At 38.1% G+C, this 19,963-nt stretch overlaps 1 protein-coding gene across 2 annotated transcripts in view; it reads left to right on the top strand.

Moving 5' to 3' along the window:
* The window catches only part of LOC124283930 (metalloprotease TIKI1-like), a 103,635-nt gene that overhangs the window by 55,278 nt on the left and 28,394 nt on the right, over positions 1-19,963 (top strand). For both annotated transcript variants that reach the window (XM_046719966.1, XM_046719967.1), the window contains exon 3: positions 9,909-10,230. In XM_046719966.1, the coding sequence (XP_046575922.1) occupies positions 9,909-10,230 (322 nt within the window). The remainder of the gene's footprint in view (positions 1-9,908; positions 10,231-19,963) is intronic.

The raw sequence follows: 19,963 nt of genomic DNA, 5'->3' as shown, positions 1-19,963 counted from the left end.
GCATTCTTTAATTTCAAAATATTTTTTTTAAACATGAATAGTGGTTATGGTTGTATATTTAAAATGAAGCAGCAATTATGAAAAAAAGAAAATATTAAATTTAAAATGTTATTTGCATTTGAACAATGTTTATTTCTGTATGGCATTCCAAATTGTATGAACCCGTGAAGGTCAGGCTGGCTGGCTTGGTTGACACATGTCATCGGTTCCCAATTGCGCAGATAGATGCTCATGCTGTTGATCACTGAATTGTCTGGTCCAGACTTGATTACTGTAAACGTACTTATTTTCGCGTGGTGCAATGTTCGCGGAATTGACAGTTTAGACTACATCGCACGGTCAATTATTCGCGCAAGCAGTAATTGCCGGAACTGCCAGCTGTCGCTTTGGCCGCCACTAATAGCAGTGAAAACAAACAGAGTGGCTGAACCTGTCAGGCGGCGTTTATTACTTACTCACAGGAAATCCCTATCTGTGCGATATACTAGTACACAGTAACCCGGAAGAGATGAAAAACACATCAGTATTATGTTCCCGAATTCTGACGATCTGACTAATTAACTTATACTGTATATGAAGCTCTTTGTGATTTCAAACAAGCCGGGTTGTTGTGAATGAGATGATTGAGTGTTAGTGACTATTTGCTTCATGATGATACGTTTGTATCTAAATGAATAAATAAAATACTGCTGTATTATTTCTTTCCGAGTCGTTTCGTGGTAATCTGTTTTGTATCAAACCATCTGTCATGTGACCAATTTCCATGGCGGCCACAACACACATTGCTGTTTTCGCTAATTCGGCAATGCGATTTGGCTCATTATTTAATTATGTTTTGGGAAATCCATTACAGCGACAGTAAAGTTTGATTCTGTATGCTACTATCAGTCGTCATTTTAAGATTCCCGTAGATTTCTGTCTTCAAACGTGATGTGTTATGGTAACAACTCAGGGGCGACCGTGGCTAGACTGAATGAATGACAGGTTTATTCGCGGTGTATAATTTTTCGCGCTAAAATGTTTTGCGCGAAAATAAAACCTGCGCGAAATATACTACGTTTACAGTATTTACAGACCTCCGCCATATAGCTGAAATATTGCTGAGTGTGGCATAAAACTAAACTCGCTCACTCACTCACTCCAAATTGTGTGATAATCGATATGGATTGAATTGGCATGAATTTACAAAATGTCAATTGTTGTATCTATTTTTATTCAGCTGATATTAGAAAAATTACCTCAAATCTCAGGCAGAATTAATATAGATCATATGTACGACATATGCCTGGGTACATCTACCCCACATGGGACAGTAGGGTAGCCTAATGGTTAAAGTCATAGTCATCTTGCCAAAAGTCTGGGTTTCATTCCCACATGGGTACAAGTGATATAACTTGAATGTTTCTAAAAGTGGCGTTACACTCACAGTGCTTCTCTCACCAGTTATGATTCATATGTATCATATGATGTATCATATGCCTCGTACATGTTTTGGAACAAACATTTTGAAACAGGTGCTTCATAATACTCCTGGCTTCAACGGAACATCTTCCGAAGCATGAGAGCAAGACGTGTTATTCTTGAACACTTTGTGTACGAACATAACAAGGTCAGGAATTCAGTACGACATACGTGCCATATTTAGCCAAAGGGATCATTACATTAGCACAAAATGCACGATTACGACTATTTTTTAAGCAACTTCAGACCTATCATGTAAAATGGTACCCACCTGCACCATGTTTTGGAATATGCGTAGAATTGAAGAGATACGTATATCAGCCAAATGCCAGTACCTCTGTGTTTATTTGCAAAGAACCCAAACAGTTATGCCATCAAGATAATAGGTCCAACGTCTTTACCCAAGAAACAATGCTGTTCGGATGCTGTAAAGTTCCTAGCTGTAAAACGGTCGTCCGCAGAATTTCCCCCTGCTGAGAAGTGTATGGGAGTCATAATGGCAAAAATGTGAAATTGAATTCCGCGTATTTCCACTCAGTGCCAAGGCTATGGTGTATTTATTTTGAAGTATCGCAGAAAATTGGAATGGAAATTAAGACAATGCTGAAATAAACACAATTTATTTATCTTGTGCCAATTTTGGAACCCAGCTGGCTGACACCCAAGAGAGACTTGGTATAGAAAATAAGAACTTGGCAATCACAGATACTGATCTGCTGCCTATTGTTGACACAAGGTACATGATCCTACAGAAATAAATTTGGTTGTTTCTAATAGAGTAGCTGTAAGATAAGGCTGATATTACTAACAACAAGCCTCCCTAACTGCACGAGATATTAGATAATGCCTGGATTGAGTAACAGTCAAAATATCAAGAGATACAGGAAAGTGTGGGTTGGATGATAAGGCTTGTTGTGTAGGTGTGGGAGGGGATGGTGGGGTCAGGACAGTACCTCCCTGGTGAGCGTGGGTTTGTTGAAGCTGGTTGTGTAGGTGTGGGAGGGGATGGTGGGGTCAGGACAGTACCTCCCTGGTGAGTGTGGGTTTGTTGAAGCTGGTTGTGTAGGTGTGGGAGGGGATGGTGGGGTCAGGACAGTACCTCCCTGGTGAGTGTGGGTTTGTTGAAGCTTGTTGTTTAGGTGTGGGAGGGGATGGTGGGGTCAGGACAATACCTCCCTGGTGAGTGTGGGCTTGTTGAAGCTGGTTGTGTAGGTGTGGGAGGGATGGTGGGTCAGGACAATACCTCCCTGGTGAGTGTGGGTTTGTTGAAGCTGGTTGTGTAGGTGTGGGAGGGGATGGTGGGGTCAGGACAATACCTCCCTGGTGAGTGTGGGTTTGTTGAAGCTGGTTGTGTAGGTGTGGGAGGGGATGGTGGGGTCAGGACAATACCTCCCTGGTGAGTGTGGGTTTGTTGAAGCTGGTTGTGTAGGTGTGGGGGGGATGGTGGGTCAGGACAGTACCCTCCCTGGTGAGTGTGGGTTTGTTGAAGCTGGTTGTGTAGGTGTGGGAGGGGATGGTGGGGTCAGGACAGTACCTCCCTGGTGAGTGTGGGTTTGTTGAAGCTGGTTGTGTAGGTGTGGGAGGGGACGGTGTAGGGGTGAGACGATACCTCACTGGTGAGTGTGGGTTTGTAGGTTGAAGCTGGACAATACCTATGTAGGTGTGGAGGGATGGTGTAGGGTGGCTAGACAATACCCTCTGGTGAGTGTGTGTTTGTTGAAGCTGGTTATGTAGGTGTGGGAGGGGACGGTGTAGGGGTGAGACAATACCTCCCTGGTGAGTGTGGGTTTGTTAAAGCTGGTTATGTAGGTGTGGGAGGGGACGGTGTAGGGGTGAGACAATACCTCCCTGGTGAGTGTGGGTTTGTTAAAGCTGGTTGTGCAGGTGAGGGGAGGGGTGAGGGTGAGACCACCTCCCTGGGGTGTGTGGGCTTGTTGAAGCTGGTTATGTAGGTGTGGGAGGGGACGGTGTAGGGGTGAGACAATACCTCCCTGGTGAGTGTGGGCTTGTTGAAGCTGGTTATGTAGGTGTGGGAGGGGATGGTGTAGGGGTGAGACAATATCTCCCTGGTGAGTGTGGGTTTGTTGAAGCTGGTTCTGTAGGTGCTGGAAGGGACGGTGTAGGGGTCAAGACGCAGGTGGAGGTTGCTCTCTATGTAAAGGAGGCAGAAGAAAGGGGGCTTATGTGAATGAAGAGTAGTGTGGGTTTAGTGGCTGTGATTATAAATGGACATTGATAAGCAGACTGTGTTGAAGGTATAGCTTATCAGTGGTGGTACTGATGCAGTAGCTTCAGCAGGTTCAGGATAAGGACTGGACGTTTGTGATGTATGAATGGCTTACGACCAGTGTGGTCAGTGCATTCAGGGATGTTTATCATTATGAAGACATGACAGTGATAACCTGTTTTGTAGTGGTGGTGGTGGTGATGGTTGTGGTGGTGGTGGTGATGGTTGTGGTGGTGGTGGTGGTGGTGATGGTAGTAGTAGTAAGCGAACGCTAAGTCTCCGAATATATATAATTTTGATAATCTCATTTGATTTTAAAAGGAGCCCCAGTGAGATGGGAGATTCAGAACCTGAGGCTAGGCAATGGGGAAAATAATGTGGTTCAGGGACTGTGAGACAGACTATAGTTGTCAAAGCTGTAATAGCAGTAGCAGCAGCAGTGGTAGTGGTAGTGGTAGTAGTAGTGGTGGTGGTGGTGGTGGTAGTAGTAGTAGAAGTTGTAGATTGTAGTTGTCGAAGTTGTACTTATTGTAGTTTTTACTCTAGTAAGAGCTGTAGCAGCAACAACAAGAGCGAACATGATCTAGTCACAATAGGTCTACGGTAGAAGTCAATGTAGAAATAACAAGTCCACCCGGACACATGAGTCCACTGAAGACATAGCAATGATAGTAAAAGGTTTACTGGAGACACAGGCCTATTGAAGAAGTAACAGTTATGGTAAAAGTCTCCTGTAGAGTGCAGACAGAGTAGAAGATGGATCAGGAGGAACTGTTCTACAGTAGATGTTGCCGTTCATTTTACACCATCAACAGTAACGACATCTTCATTCTAGCAGCAACAGCAGCATTCATGGCAACTGCAGCTGTTGTTGTAGATTTCATGCCGGAAGAGTCGGACAACAAATGTGAACATTTGAGATGCACTTTTCTCTGACTACCATGCTGCAGTCACTGAGACAAAGGTTAATTGGCGGTGTCTGCCACACTGCCGCATCAAAAAACTCAGCTGTTCTCAAGAAACAGTGTAAGATTCCGTGTACACTGTAGCCCAGTGTTGTTTCCTAAGACTTTGACAGTTTTTTTCTTGTGATAATTGGGTGGTAGCAGACATATGAGTCAAGGCCTGTTTGCATGTTCTGTTTTTACATGACACTTGATACTTTAAATACCAGATCATGACCTACTTCAAGTATATAAGTGTTCTTTCATGTTTTTGAATTAAAATCTTAATAGCTTTAAGCTTTTAAGGAAGACTTTTTATGGCCATAATGTTCAACAGGTGCTTTGAAACTAGTGAATGTTAAAATGTTAATGTTTGTAAATGTCTCCATATTTACATTGTGCAGAAAATTATTTTAATTTTTTCCTCCTTAATATGTTTGTACATGAAGCGCTTCAAGGAAACAGGCATGAAGATGAATAATGCTTATTTGTTTGTTATGCTCACTGAGACATAAGAGTTCACTAGGAGTCAAGGAATGATATGAATCAGTTCTTTAGATCATGGCTGGAAACTTTCATGTAAATGTACATCTCCTTGGATTTTCTCACACCTAAACAAATGTTAACTGTTCCAAATTCACAATCCAATGTTGATTGTTTGATAGAAGTTGTGAACTTCTGTGACCTCACTTTAGATTTTCTTCCCAGATCAAGCTGACATTCTGTGATATAACAGGAGCAGCAATAAACGACTCACTCACTCATTATAAACCAAGCATGGGATACTGCAAGGGGATCATCCAAGCCTCTGAATATTAATGAGGTTATTTTGTTATGAATATTCATATATTATGAATATATGAAGATGTGAACTTAAATTTATTATGATATCTAATTAGAAGAATTTTAAAACAATTGTTAACTGAAATTATGAGTTAATAAATTAACATTAATCACCACATGCATTAAGGAAATGAAGTCAAAATGAGGTTTTGGGTATTCTGAGATTTGATTTCTCGTAAATATTAATGTGTAAGTAAGCTTAATGTGCTATCATGTCTATCTCCTTAGAAAGTTATTTGAAGGGATGTTGCACTTGTTAGATGTGCAATTAGCAATTGATGTACATTTTGCTTTAATGGCGTGTTATCATCTGTGTGAAATGATACCATGTTGGTATCATGCCTGCGTTCTGTGTTAGGTAAACACTGTAAGATATTACAAGTTCTGACACGTATCTAGTCACACAATCTCCCTCTCAGAACTGTATAGCATTGATAAAAAAGAACATTTTCTTAACTTCTTTACGTGAATAGATGCTACTGGTTGATATCTAATGAAATGTACAGCATAAATTTGTCAAGATTATATGTTTACCTTTGATGGGTATACTTCAAGTGATTTGGAAGTTAATGGTTAAACCTTTGAAGTAAGTTGTTTATACATGAAGGCCAGCCTGTGTCATGATCTAACAAAGTGTTATGAGTTATTATTTAGCAAGAGCCTGGAGTTGTAAATTTTGTCTTGACGTCTTAAGTGTGTGTGGTAGATTTCAAAGCTTTGATTTTGAAGGTGTGATTTCATTTGATAAATATTTGGGTGGGTTTTCCTTCAAGGAGGCTTTTAATCAGGCAGAAAATGTTCCTAGCAGACTTTAAGAGGTCTCAGCGAGCAGTGAACTAACGACACAGAGAGTGTATGGATGAGAGAAACAGGAGTTTATCACACAGAGAAATCTTTTCTGTGGCGTTACGAGATAAGAGATTATTGTGGTTTTCTTGAAGTTGATATGCAAATGAATAGGTTTCAGTTTTCACGAAGTTGACATGCAAATGTATAAGATTTGGTTATAGTTTGATCCAGTTTAATCTCATTAAAATCATGCTCTTCATGCTCTCTGCAGCTACAGAGTCAGATGCTTGCATGTATAGCATCTACAAATATACTGGACAAAATAAGTTAGGGATATTGGTATTTTCATGATTGATATTTTATCAGTGTGTCAGTGAATAAATAGATCATTATTCATAATTTCAAAAATTACATATATCCCTAACTATTTTTGTCCAGTATATATATGAAGTAGATGCCATGAAACTGAAATGTTATTTTTTATGAAGAAAGACTGAACAATTATGATGTAATAAATATTTGATATAATATTACAATTTTAGAAATATTTGTAGTCAATATATTGCAAACTGGATAAATCTCTTAAATATTTTAGAGTCAGTCACAAGAAGGTTATATGTGTGTGTGAATTTGATCATTTTCAAACTGCTCGAGAAGAATTAATTATTTGTCATCTCCTCCTGATATTTGACTTTATTACATGAACTGTACAATATATAAATATTACAGCATATTGTGAATAACTTAACCTGTCTGTTTAACATACCGTTAAATTATAACCAACATTAAATAATGTAAGTGGGCGAGTTCATTTCAAACCAGGAAGACACCTAGAAGTCAGCATATGGTAACACATGGCTTGTCTAGAAATATGCTTTAGGGAAGGGCATAGTTGCTCATATAGCCTATTATTTATCTGAATTTACAACCACAACAAGGTCTCCATATCGGACTCTTATCAGTTGAGACATGGGAACATGACGAGAGACTAGGGGTTAAGGAGTTGAAGAATTTTGTCGCTGATAATGCCTTTATTCTCTTGAAATGGACATGCTATCTATGACAGGAGGAGGTCATATCTTATGGGGGTCACACAAGGGGTGTCAAAAGCACGAGAGATTTATTCAGGGATCATTAGTCCATAGCTGTATTTTAAATTTCAGGACATGGGGAAAAGTTTGGAATTTAAATTTAGGTAATGAATATGGCATTTCTTTTAAAAAGGGGAATGTTTTCGTTTCATTGTTCCTTGGGAAAAAATCGAATTGTGTTTACTCAAAAGTGTAATTTACATTGATAATGATGGAGAAGATACATGAGATTTTAATAACTACGACTTCACAGCTTAACAGATAGAGCTATTTGTTTTGTGAGAACACAAAGGCGTGTTGGGCATTGTTCTTACCTTCATGTCACATAGACCTCAGATTTGGAACTTTGAGTTCGTAACATAGCGTGAAAGAAGAGAAGCTCAAGAAGAAGATGATAACCGAAGAGCAGGGTCATTACTTCAAAGAGATGTGACTCAATTTCCTTTCTGTGTTTTTTCACAATCCGAATTTTTTCAAAATCTGGGTAGGTCAAACATTAAAGTGAGCAGAATAAAAAAATCTGGCTTTCAAGAAAGGCATACATATTCACAGGTGTGTATTAAATATTAGAGAAGCTGTAAGCTAAACAAGCCTTGACATAAAAATAACAACCATTGCTCACAGGGAATTGTTAAACTAAGCATATCTTATATGCTAATTGTCATCTTGTAGACAACAGTGTCACCCAGTGGTCCCATCATGAGGATTGTATGAATACTAAGAAACCCTCAAGTAAGGGGAAGCACATGTGACACATGTGGTCTCACCTTAGGCAAGTGAGTTTGTTCAAAATCGTCTCTGTTCACCCAGCAGGAAAATGGGTACCCGGTGGAAAAAAGTCATATGACTATAACCTTCTAGCGCCTAACAGGCAGCTTGGGTTATCCGGGGTAATAATGGCCTTGATTGTTAGCGCTATGAGCATACCTAGTGTGGAGTTTGGCGCTATATAAATGGACACATTATTATTATTATTCTATAAACTGATCCTTAACAAAAGTGACAGTTGTGACACCCTCTCTCATATTGTGTACCCAGAATGTTGTTCAAGGTGTCAGTGGATCGGCACAACGTTTGACCAGCCTGATTCAAAGACCTCTTGTCAACACAGCAGTATGTGAACAGGGACATACCGTCCCTAGATTCATAAGTACTTTGTTCAATATTTACTCCTCTTTTTCATGAAGGTTGGAACGTGCCAAACCAGCTTTGACATGACCGTGCCCCCAGAAAATCATATGTTGATGGTTAAATTCCATCTATTAGACCTACACCCTGCCTTTAGTGCTATGTGTACCAGAGCTATTGTCCACTAATTGTTTGGGTATCTTTCCTGATGGATGCCAAGGCTGACCTTTAGTGCTAAATGACCTCCATTTCCTGCCATTATGAGCATTTTTTGTTGTGGTCCAATAACGATAATTGTTTTATTTATTTTCCTTCGAATTGTTTTCTGGAACTTACGGAAACAGTCATATGGCAGATGCCAGAATCGTTGATGGCGACTGTTTTATTCTCTCAATAATTCCGTTTCCGTGCAGCGTTTTATTATTAAGGTAATATGGTGCTGTTTGTGGTCTGGTTTGTAGGTTGAATCTATTTGTTTGCCCTTTCATATTGTGGAAGTTTACCGTGGACAAAATGAACATTGGGCTATGTAGACGATATGAGGAATTGGTGATCTGTTCGATACCATGGAGAAAATGGACAAAGTTTTATGATTTTATGTTATTGGAAATTGTAGATATTACAGACTAAGCAACCACGTTCCACCATCTTAAACCTGCCAAGGGTCACAGCATCAAACTTAATCAAAGACCAGTATCTGTTATTGCGATGCAGCTTGTTTTTATTTTTTAATTTTTAATATTGTAATTTTCACAACTATTTTACACTGTACAGAATCTGTTTTATCAAATAGATGAAGTTGGTTATTCGCTTTCATTTATCTTTATGTGTAAAAATACTTTGAATAAGTAATTAACAGGTCGAGGGAGATGATGCAATAAAATATTAACAGTATTCCCATATTTGTGTTAAAAAATACTACAAGCTGATGCTTATTAAATGATGTCCTAAGCATTAAAACTGACAGAACTGGTGTAATTTGAGATCAACACAGCCATATTCAAGACAAAAGACCATAAAGCATAAATTGAGAAAGATTCCGGTAATTGAGTCTCATTTCCTGTGCTTCAGAGGCCATGTTTTACCGTATTACTCCTCAAAATAATTCTTCATAAATGACCTTGTCAATGATTCAGCTTCCAGTTTCATCACAGTTTTGGTCTTTGTTTTGTCAATACCATTCTATACTACATGGAACTGCTGTGAATATTGCTGGAATGTTGATAAAAGTGACTTAAAACTAAACTTACTCACCAAATCTCATATGTTTCATTCAAGTAGCCAATGTCTATGTTCTACCTGACTTTGTGTCACATGTTGACTGATGGGCTTTGATTTAACTGAAATAGTGTTGAAAGAAGCATTAAAATTCACTCACTCACTCACTTGAGAACCTTTTTGACAATATTTTTCCTTCTATTTCAGGTTTTGTTTGCGTTGAATCAGACGCTGTTCCAACATGAAGCATATCGGACCACAAAAGGATCTGTTCCGTATACCACAGAAGACCTAATAGACCATTATAACTGTGGAGACTTGAACTCCATTATATTTAACCATGATACGGCCCAGGTGCCGAATCTGGTGAACTCATCTCTCCCGCCAAGTCAGTTAAAGACAGCCAAACGTATTGACCAGTATTTTAGAAGTGAACTTATTGTGAAACGAAATCATAGGATGTCGCAGCGAGTGATGACTCTTCTTAAAAAGTATCCCAAGAAAAGCTTTTTCTTTGCATTTGGTGCAGGTGAGTGTAATACCTTTTATCTTGACATTTACCATTTTACATTTGCAGGAAGTGGGGTAGAGTTTCTCTAAACACACTCTATCCACACATCCACATATGGATGCTAATAGATCTGACTGATAGTTAGGAATAGTTAAGTTCGTATCTCGCATCAATATATTATTTTGTAATGGCACAACACATACACCAATATATACTACTTAAGAATATTAAGTTAGCACTGTACAAGCTGATATGCCTGCTGTCTTTGATTTGAGTGTGCCAATTGTACATGCACATATCGTACATGCTGTAGGTACATTGAGTGGGTACATTGAGTGGGTACATTGAATGGATACATTGAGTGGGTACATTGGGTACATACATTGAGTGGTTACATTGAGTGAGTACATTGAGTGGGTACAATGAGTGGGTACACTGAGTGGGTACATTGGGTACATACATTGAGTGGGTACACTGAGTGGGTACATTGAGTTGGGACATTGAGTGGGTACACTGAGTAGATACATTGAGTGGGGACATTGAGTGAGTACATTGAGTGGGGACATTGAGTGGGTACATTGAATGGGTACACGAGTGAGTACATTGAGTGGATACAGTGAGTGGGTACATTGAGTAGATACATTGAGTGGGGACATTGGGTACATACATTGAGTGGATACATTGAGTGGGTACATTGAGTAGATACATTGAGTGGGTACATATTGAGTGGGTACATTGAGTGGGTACACTGAGTGGATACATTGAGTGGGTACACTGAGTGGGTACATTGGGAGGGTACACTGAGTGGATACACTGAGTGGATACATTGAGTGGGTACACTGAGGGGGTACAATGAGTGGGGGTACATTGAGTGGGTACATTGACTGGATACATTGAGTGGGGACATTGAGTGGATCCATTGAGTGGGTACACTGAGTGGGTACATACATTGAGTGGGTTCATTGTAGATACATTGAGTGGGGACATTGGGTACATACATTGAGTGGGTACATTGAGTGAGTACATTGAGTGGGTACACTGAGTGGATACATTGAGTGGATGCATTGAGTGGGGACATTGAGTGGGTACACTGAGTGGGTACATTGAGTGGGGACATTGAGTGGGTACACTGAGTGGGTACATTGAGTGGGGACATTGAGTGGGTACACTGAGTGGGTACATTGAGTGGGGACATTGAGTGGGTACACTGAGTGGATACATTGAGTGAGTACACTGAGTGGATGCACTGAGTGGGTACATTGAGTGAGTACATTGAGTGGGGACATTGAGTAGATCCATTGAGTGGGTACACTGAGTGGGTACATCGGGTACATAGATACATTGAGTGGGGACATTGGGTACATACATTGAGTGGGTACATTGAGTGAGTACATTGAGTAGGTACACTGAGTGGATACATTGAGTGAGTACATTGAGTGGATACATTGAGTGGGTACATCGGGTACATACATTGAGTGGGTTCATTGTAGATACATTGAGTGGGGACATTGGGTACATACATTGAGTGAGTACATTGAGTGAGTACATTGAGTGGGTACACTTAGTGGATACATTGAGTGAGTACATTGAGTGGATGCATTGAGTACCCAGCAGGCACATCAACGTTGTTTCAACGTTGAGAATAGGTTGATCCTCAACGTTGAAAATAGATTGAAAATAGGTTGTATATGAAAGTTTTTTTGACGTAGATATCCGACGTGGAATCAACGTTGAAGTTTGACCGATTATCAACGTTTAAAAAAGGTTGATCCTCAACGTTGAAAATAGATTGAAAATAGGTTGTATATGAAAGTTTTTTTGACGTAGATATCCGACTTGGAATCAACGTTGAAGTTTGACCGATTATCAACGTTGAGAATAGGTTGATCCTCAACGTTGAAAATAGATTGAAAACAGGTCAGTATATGAAAGTTTTTGACGTAGATATCTGACGTCGGAATCAATGTTGAAGTCTGACATATTATTAAGGTTGAAAATGGGTTGTTCCGTGGTTGTGTCTGGGAGGTATTACGCTTTCCTGTAAATAGACTCGCAGACTTCATCTTTAAACTACAATAAAGTAGCACCAAACTCCTGCATCCAGCTAAAATACCCAAAAGCTACCTGCAATAAACAGTGTTCAAACAGAAAATTGCAGTAAAAATATTTACCTGATAAAATACTTGGTTCAAATTCCACATTCAATATAATGTTCATTTAAGTTTTATGTCAGTTGGACGTATAATTCCAGTAAGAAGAAAAGAGTATTCCAAATTAAGAAAAACTATTTACTGTTGTATTGTTACCTTGAAAAGGTGAAAATTGTCCCAAGAAGACATTTTGTCTGAATTTCAACTCTTAGACAGACCCCTGAATAAACACAATGCAATTACTTTCACCATGAAAGGGATCCAAGATGACCAGGAACTATACCTGAAGACAGCACATAAAACAAGTCACTTTTCATGAAATCTTTATGAACACACACGCACACAGAAAACATGGTTTAATGCATAATGTAAAACATCACACATGCCATAGTCTGTAGGTGATCTCTGTTGTTCTAATAACACAATATCATCTGCATATAGCATCAAAGTGACATTTACGCCACCAATTTCAATACCACAGTTCAGATTTTTCAACACAGTTACAACTCCAAAAACACAATTATCAGCTCCTCTTCGTTTTGCCACTCCCTGCCTGGCGGTCAGGTGGATACTTCAGAAACGCTCCTAACTCTTTCTTGAAATTGCTTTCGATGCATTCCCATCTCATTCCCTTTGAGATAGGACACATTCTGAAATTTTATATTTAAATACATGAATAAGTTATATGGAAGATATATTGTCTTAAATGATTCAAGTATTTGTTTAATCAATCACTTGAAAGGTTCATTTCACTGCTGTAACTTGGCATGTGAACATATGAACAGCATCAATACAAAATATGACGAAAAGTGTAAACAATTTATATTTTCAACCGAAGGAATGGAAGTTTTCTTAAACATTTTCAAAGAAAATCCTCAATTGCAAGTTGATTATTTAATTAGACTATGAATTACCGATAGGATGAATTAGACGATGCTTTACTGTCATATATTATTTGCTATGGTCATGACCTAAAATGCTGCACTTGGTAATTAACTTACCAGAGATGATTGAATACAACCTTGTATTCTTAAAAGAAAACTTGCCGCTTTGCCCATCAACATTCATTCTTGACATCAAATTGTTTGACATTGTCCTGCAAAACAATGGAAGATTGTTGTTATTCTGTCAGATTTAGTTTTCTTTAGAGATTCTCGAAATGATTATTTCAAATTAATAGGAGTTGAACTGATGTAGCAATTTTGCTAACAGGAGTCATAAATTGTAACAAAAGCCATTTTACATTAAATGATAAGAAAACAAAATGGGTGGTGGTTCACAGGTCAAAGAACAAGTCTATTGTGGGAGGTCTCCCAACACCATTTGTTCCCAAACACAAGGAAGTATGGATCATGGAGTTCTGAAAACAATAATGAGCTCTCATAAGTATGCAATATATTATCTATTATCTACTCTCTCTCTCTTTGTCATTTGTACACTCATAAAACTCAGATAAATAACTTTTTTATAATTCATAAATGTTTACACTTAATCTCTTATAGGAACGCTTTAGAAAATCTCTCATATAATGAATTATGTGTAGCATATATTCAATGACGTCATAACTATGCTTCTCTGAATCATGAACAATAAAATAATGAGATTAAACTCTACATTGCCAGAAATAATCTATCATACCCTGAATAATAAGACATTGAATAACATCTCTTACAACTCCAATCTACACTCAAAAAGACTTAAATGTACTCAGTAAACAAACATCGCTGGCACAATACCTAAATTCTTGGAAACAGTGCATCTCTGACTCTCAATTCCAAGAAATGGAAGTCCTACTCTATTTGACCAAAGGGACACAGGTGGCCAAAACATATTGAAATGTAGGTCATACACTGAAAATAACTCTGATTTAAAACACTACAAATATACACCTTCTCTCTAATATACCTCGATAGATGATCTTAACAAGGAACATGTACATAAAATGCTGTTATCTAACAACACCTGTACTTTAAATAATGGACTCTTCAAAATCTCAGTATGTTTCACTGCACACATATTAGATTGCAAATAATGAAAAACCTACCCTTTGACAATAATAAAAAACATCATATTCAAATTCTACAGCTGACCAAATACCTGAAGGGTGTGTTTCCCAGCAATAAACATCTCTATATATCTATAAATGAATGACTTCTGTCCTCTCGTGCTATCTTGCATCCAGCTGTTTACGGGTGAAAAACAATATGGCCAAGCAAGGGAGTGTTCATTAAACTAAACATCTCCGGCAGAAATCTTTGTCAATTTTTTCTCTTAAATGATCAACCTTAATATATAAATGAAAATAAAGACCAACTTTTATCACCAAAAAAGACCAAACATTATCACAAATATTCAAAACAGGTGGTAATGAAAGAGCATTATCATCTTTCTCTTAAACTTTGTGGTGGATATACTGGAAACAAGTGAAATGTTAAAAACGTGTTACCTTAGCCTTGCTCCTTTTATGTGATCCACAAAAATTGCTGCCACCCAGTCTACGAAGATGAGATTTCTGCAAATTACATTAAAATAATCTTATTTCATAATTAAATGTTCCTTACATTAAAATTACTTCTTTTGTATGTAAGATTTTAACCTTTACGAGACATGAATTATCATATCCCTTCCAAACAAGTGTAAGAATGAAAGTCTGTGGGTGCAGTTTTGTTAATTGTCCCATCAAAGAATCATTAGTGAAGTTACACTTTTTGCAAATATATAAAAGTTCAAATAAACTATATACAATTTCATCCTTCAAAGACTTTCACAAGACATTTTAAAGTGAACATTTTCGTTGCATTTCCTTACGCCATTCTCCACCACCCCCTTCCCCCAATAATATACATATGTTGACAGGGTTCAGGGCGTGCTCAATGCATCATTTACTGATAGATCTATTCAAACGAACAAATGTTCATAATAATGGGATGTAATATAAAATGTTGATTAATCCTATCCGATTTTGTATAGCCCTTAGGGATCGCTCATAATGTATGGCTTTGGGGTGATGTTGATTTTTATGTACAATGTGAATTACACTCTAAAGTGTATGAGTATGTACAGAATAAGAGACGCCCACCCTGCATGTCATGTACATTATCTATGACGCCTCTCCCCTTCCCATAATTTCTAAACATAGTGCGTGTGTACAAAAATGCTGACCCCTTAGCTCCCCTGAACAAAATGGGTGACACCCCACCCCACCCTCCAACCCTTACAATCATCACCCCCACCCGCAGCCATATATTTAATTATGAACGGTTCCTTATATTGATGTACTTCATTGATTATTTGAAAATGTATATTTGCAAAATTCAAATCAGGTGATGGGTACGAAAGGAAATCTTATTCGATTATATAATAAAATGCCAAATATATGCATGCAAATATATTGAAAAATAACAAAACAAGTTCATGGAAAACACGGGCATCCACTAAATTTTGAGAAACATGTACTGTGACATACCGGTAACCTTGTGAGATAAAACATGAGCCCTAATTCGGAGTTTCTTGCTACTGCTAGATTTAAACGGCATTCCTACATTTTCATTATACATGAAGGACATACTTACCAAATAAACACCAGCATGCCGTGAAGATGGTGAAAATAGAACGATATTGAGTTGAACTTCGCCAAAGTGAACTGACAACGATCAGCTGCCTTTGCGGACTCGATAATTGTGCGCATGTCGGATATGGCCAAACGAGGCGATCGAAGGTCAACATCTGGCTTGTGTTTGAAAGCAAATTGTCGGGAATTATACAATTTTCACAGTTTTGTGGGAAAATATCAAATGTAATGCAATTTGGATAACTGATGACTTTATACATAAAACTGCGATTTACGTAATATTTCCGTCCGTTGATCGATGCACAATCAAATAATATATAAGATTATATCTGTCACTAGCTCGATCTTGATCTTTTATGAAAATAATGTTCCGAAATGATAGTTGCTAAGTTGGATACCTATTACCAACATGAATTATGTATCAAATTTGCCAAGGAAACAATTAGTTGACATTTTGTTGGTTCCTTACGTTGAAACAACGTTGACAACTAAACGAATCTCGACTAACTTTCTTTGGTCGCATGATAAACGTTGAATCAACGTTTATGAAAGGTTGATCAACCAAACAACCAAAATTCAACGTTGATTCAACGTTGATTCAACGTTGTGTGCCCGCTGGGTAGGGACATTGAGTGGGTACACTGAGTGGGTACATTGAGTGGGGGTACATTGAGTGGGTACAATGAGTTGGTACAATGAGTGGGTACACTGAGCGGGTACATTGAGTGGATACATTGAGTTGGTACACTGAGTGGATACATTGAAGGGGTACAATGAGTGGGGGTACATTGAGTGGGTACATAGAGTGGGTACAGTGACTGGTTACATTCTGTTGGTACAGTGAGTGGATACATTGAATGGGTACATTCTGTGAGATCATTCATTGGGTGCACTGAGTGGGTATATGCTGAGGGTACATCCTGTGGGTACATCCTGTGGGTACATTCTGTGGGTACATTCTGTTGGTACATGGCACACTTTGAATATCGAGGAACCAAGTTTGTTATTAACCGTTTTAGTTGAAAAGTGATCATGCTGAGCAGATCCAGTGAGTCTGAAATTTTCAAAATACATGAAAGTGACACAAATATTTTCACATTGTGAATTAATATTATTATAAAAAAATTAAGTTTATCGCGTAATTGTGAGTGAGTATGGTTTACACTGCTTTTAGCAATATTCCAGCAATATCACGGCAAGGACACCAGAAATGGGTTTCACACATTGTACCCATGTGGGGAATAGAACCTGGGTCTTTGGTGTGACAACGAACAATTTAACCACTAGGCTACCCAAACCCCCTGACTTTATAATAAATATGTGTTTATGAATCACTATCAAATAATGATACCAGAAATGGCACCCATCAGAGCTCTGTGTAAATATCTAATTCCTTGCATGGCAGGGTCAACTTGTTAAAATTCCTGATCATGTCGATAATGGTAACCATGTATGTTTAGTTTCTTCACAAATGAACCAAAGCTCTTTACACTTCCACTAAGTACCATTTGTAAACAAAGGTAAGATGTGAGATAAACTTAATGGTTTAAGCTCCATGCAGTGTTATTGTTGCTTAAGTGGGAATTTTAGCACCTATGAGATAAGCGACAGAGTAAACAAAGAGAAATTGTTTGTATATTCTATGTATTGGTATGTGTTGTGTTTGTAAACAAATCACATGTGATTGGTATCAGGAATGGTGTCTGATAAGAATATAAAGGAGTTTGAAGTTTGTTGCGAGGCAGTTAGTAACTCACTGAGGTTTAACATGCCTTTGAACAGTGACTCAGTCATGTCGAGGCAAGTCAGTAAAATGTGGCAGTAAATCCATGGACAAACAAATTATTGGTGGTTACCTCTTAACTGAAACTCATAGGTACTGGTGATGACAATCCATGGGTAGCAAGCTGTAATTTCAACTTACAATTAATGAATCCTGACACAGTCAAGGGGCACAACTCTTTACATCCAATTAGACCCCTTGACATAGAGGTTACAAAAATATGACCTATCAGGGAACAGCTTCATATAAATTTTAAAAGGGTGACTCTTTCGTATTTGAAATGAGTTTTTCCAGATATTGCGGAACACCTGAAGGCACAATGTCACACATTTTCAACAATATTTTGGCCTACCGTATATGACCGTCTATAAGACGACCCCATGGATAAGACGACCCCCAAACTTGACCCTTAAAATCAGTGTCAAAATGGTATGTTTCGTGCATAAGTCGATCCCCCGCGATGGGGTCCTAATCGCGGCAAACACAGACCACAGACAACTGGCAGTTACCAATAATTATAACTTTGGTCCACATTATTCAAAGAATTCACAGTCATATATATTGTGTCTACTCACGGATCGAAACGAAGTGTAGTTGACAGAAAATGCATAATATATTTTACTTCTCTAAATATCATATTTATTGTAGCAACAAACTGGCTTGCTTATTTTACCCCATTCAACAATCACAAACTGATTACAGCCTCGTTTTCCATTGACTGCTAGTTTACAGTAACATCGGTAAAAATGTGTGAATTTAAATGGCTTCCGTATTTTACCCCATTCCATGTGCGTACAACTTCTGCTTACCACGTTCATGAGGGTCTGTATAACCTTAGTGTTGATTATATATATTTTACATAAAAACTGTAATCAAAATTACGTAATGCTAGGATATATTTCTTTGGGTTAAATAATAGTATTCTGTATTATATATTACTGACGACTGCGTCAGATTTCATCCCATTGTATTATTGTGCATGTTTGAACTTGTTCGCCGGGAAACGTGTGCACAGCTGATTGCTATTTCCGGCTCAAATACACACGGTAATCTTAATCTTAATTAATATATAGAGCAAAAACTGTAACTAAAATTACACAATGCTAGGATATATTTCTTTGGGTTAAATAATAGTATTCTGTATTATATTTTACTGATGACTGCGTCAGAATTCGTCCCGTTATATTATTGTGCATGTTTGAACTTGTTCGCCGGGAAACGTGTGCACAGCTGATTGCTATTTCCGGCTCAGATACACACGGTAATCTTAATCCCTGCAAATAATACAATGCCCAGCAAAAACAACTTATAACTTAAAAGGTAACTAATCTTGTCTAGTGATGTTTAATTGCAAATTTGACGTCTCTACTGACAAAGTTGTCTTCTGTTGTTTGTTCACGTGAAGTGATACGATGTTGTTTTCTTACCCCTGGGAAAAAGTTTGCCGAAAACGTAACCCATGGATAAGACGACCGCCTTCTACAGACTGCTTTTTTTGGTCCTCAAAATTCGGCTTATAGTAGTCATATACGGTACATTTTATATATTAGGGGCATATGCACTCACTTTAGCTTTTTATTGATGCCTTATGACTTGCCTGAAATCGATAACTGAAACTTCGAGACGAACAGCTTCCAAACAGATAACACTTGCCATATAATGAATGTAAAGAATTTCTCCATACATCGAAAACTGTCACATGCATTGTTCTCTGTGTTTGCCGAATTGTTTTCCATTATAGTTGTGCATAGGATATTCGTAAAGAGCGATCAAAGGGACATAACTCTATGGTGTTCGCTTGAAATAATGTTCGGCCGGTAGAGAGTGCGAGAGTCGATTTAATGCAACGTTGCATTAATTCGTTTGAACTTTTTAATTTAATATTGTAATCTTAATAGGTAATTTTGTTTTGGAATAAGTTATATGGTAGCTTCCCTGAGGGTTGATAGTTAGTATTATTGAGAGAAATGCATTATGTATGTTTAGAGAAGTGTGGTGTGACATTGTGCCTTTAAGTTCAAGAGGATATGTAATCATTGCAAGCTTTGGTTTATTATGCTGAGTCAGTATACTGTCATTTTCAATGAAGGAGCAAGTTTGTCTTTATTTTCATCACCTATTTTCAAACAAACAAGAAAATTATTTTCATCAGTTAGGAGTTTCTTCATTGGTTAGTGCTGACAGGGTTAGTAGGCTCTTCATCTGTCTAGAGAAATATTCCCGACATATGAAAGGACCTTGCATCAA

This window comes from Haliotis rubra, unplaced genomic scaffold (genome assembly GCF_003918875.1).
Source record: "Haliotis rubra isolate DU_JTF1 unplaced genomic scaffold, ASM391887v1 Scf325, whole genome shotgun sequence".
Classification (NCBI taxonomy): domain Eukaryota; kingdom Metazoa; phylum Mollusca; class Gastropoda; order Lepetellida; family Haliotidae; genus Haliotis; species Haliotis rubra.
Note: the sequence above shows the minus strand (reverse complement) of the source record. Positions and strands in the feature narration are given on the sequence as shown.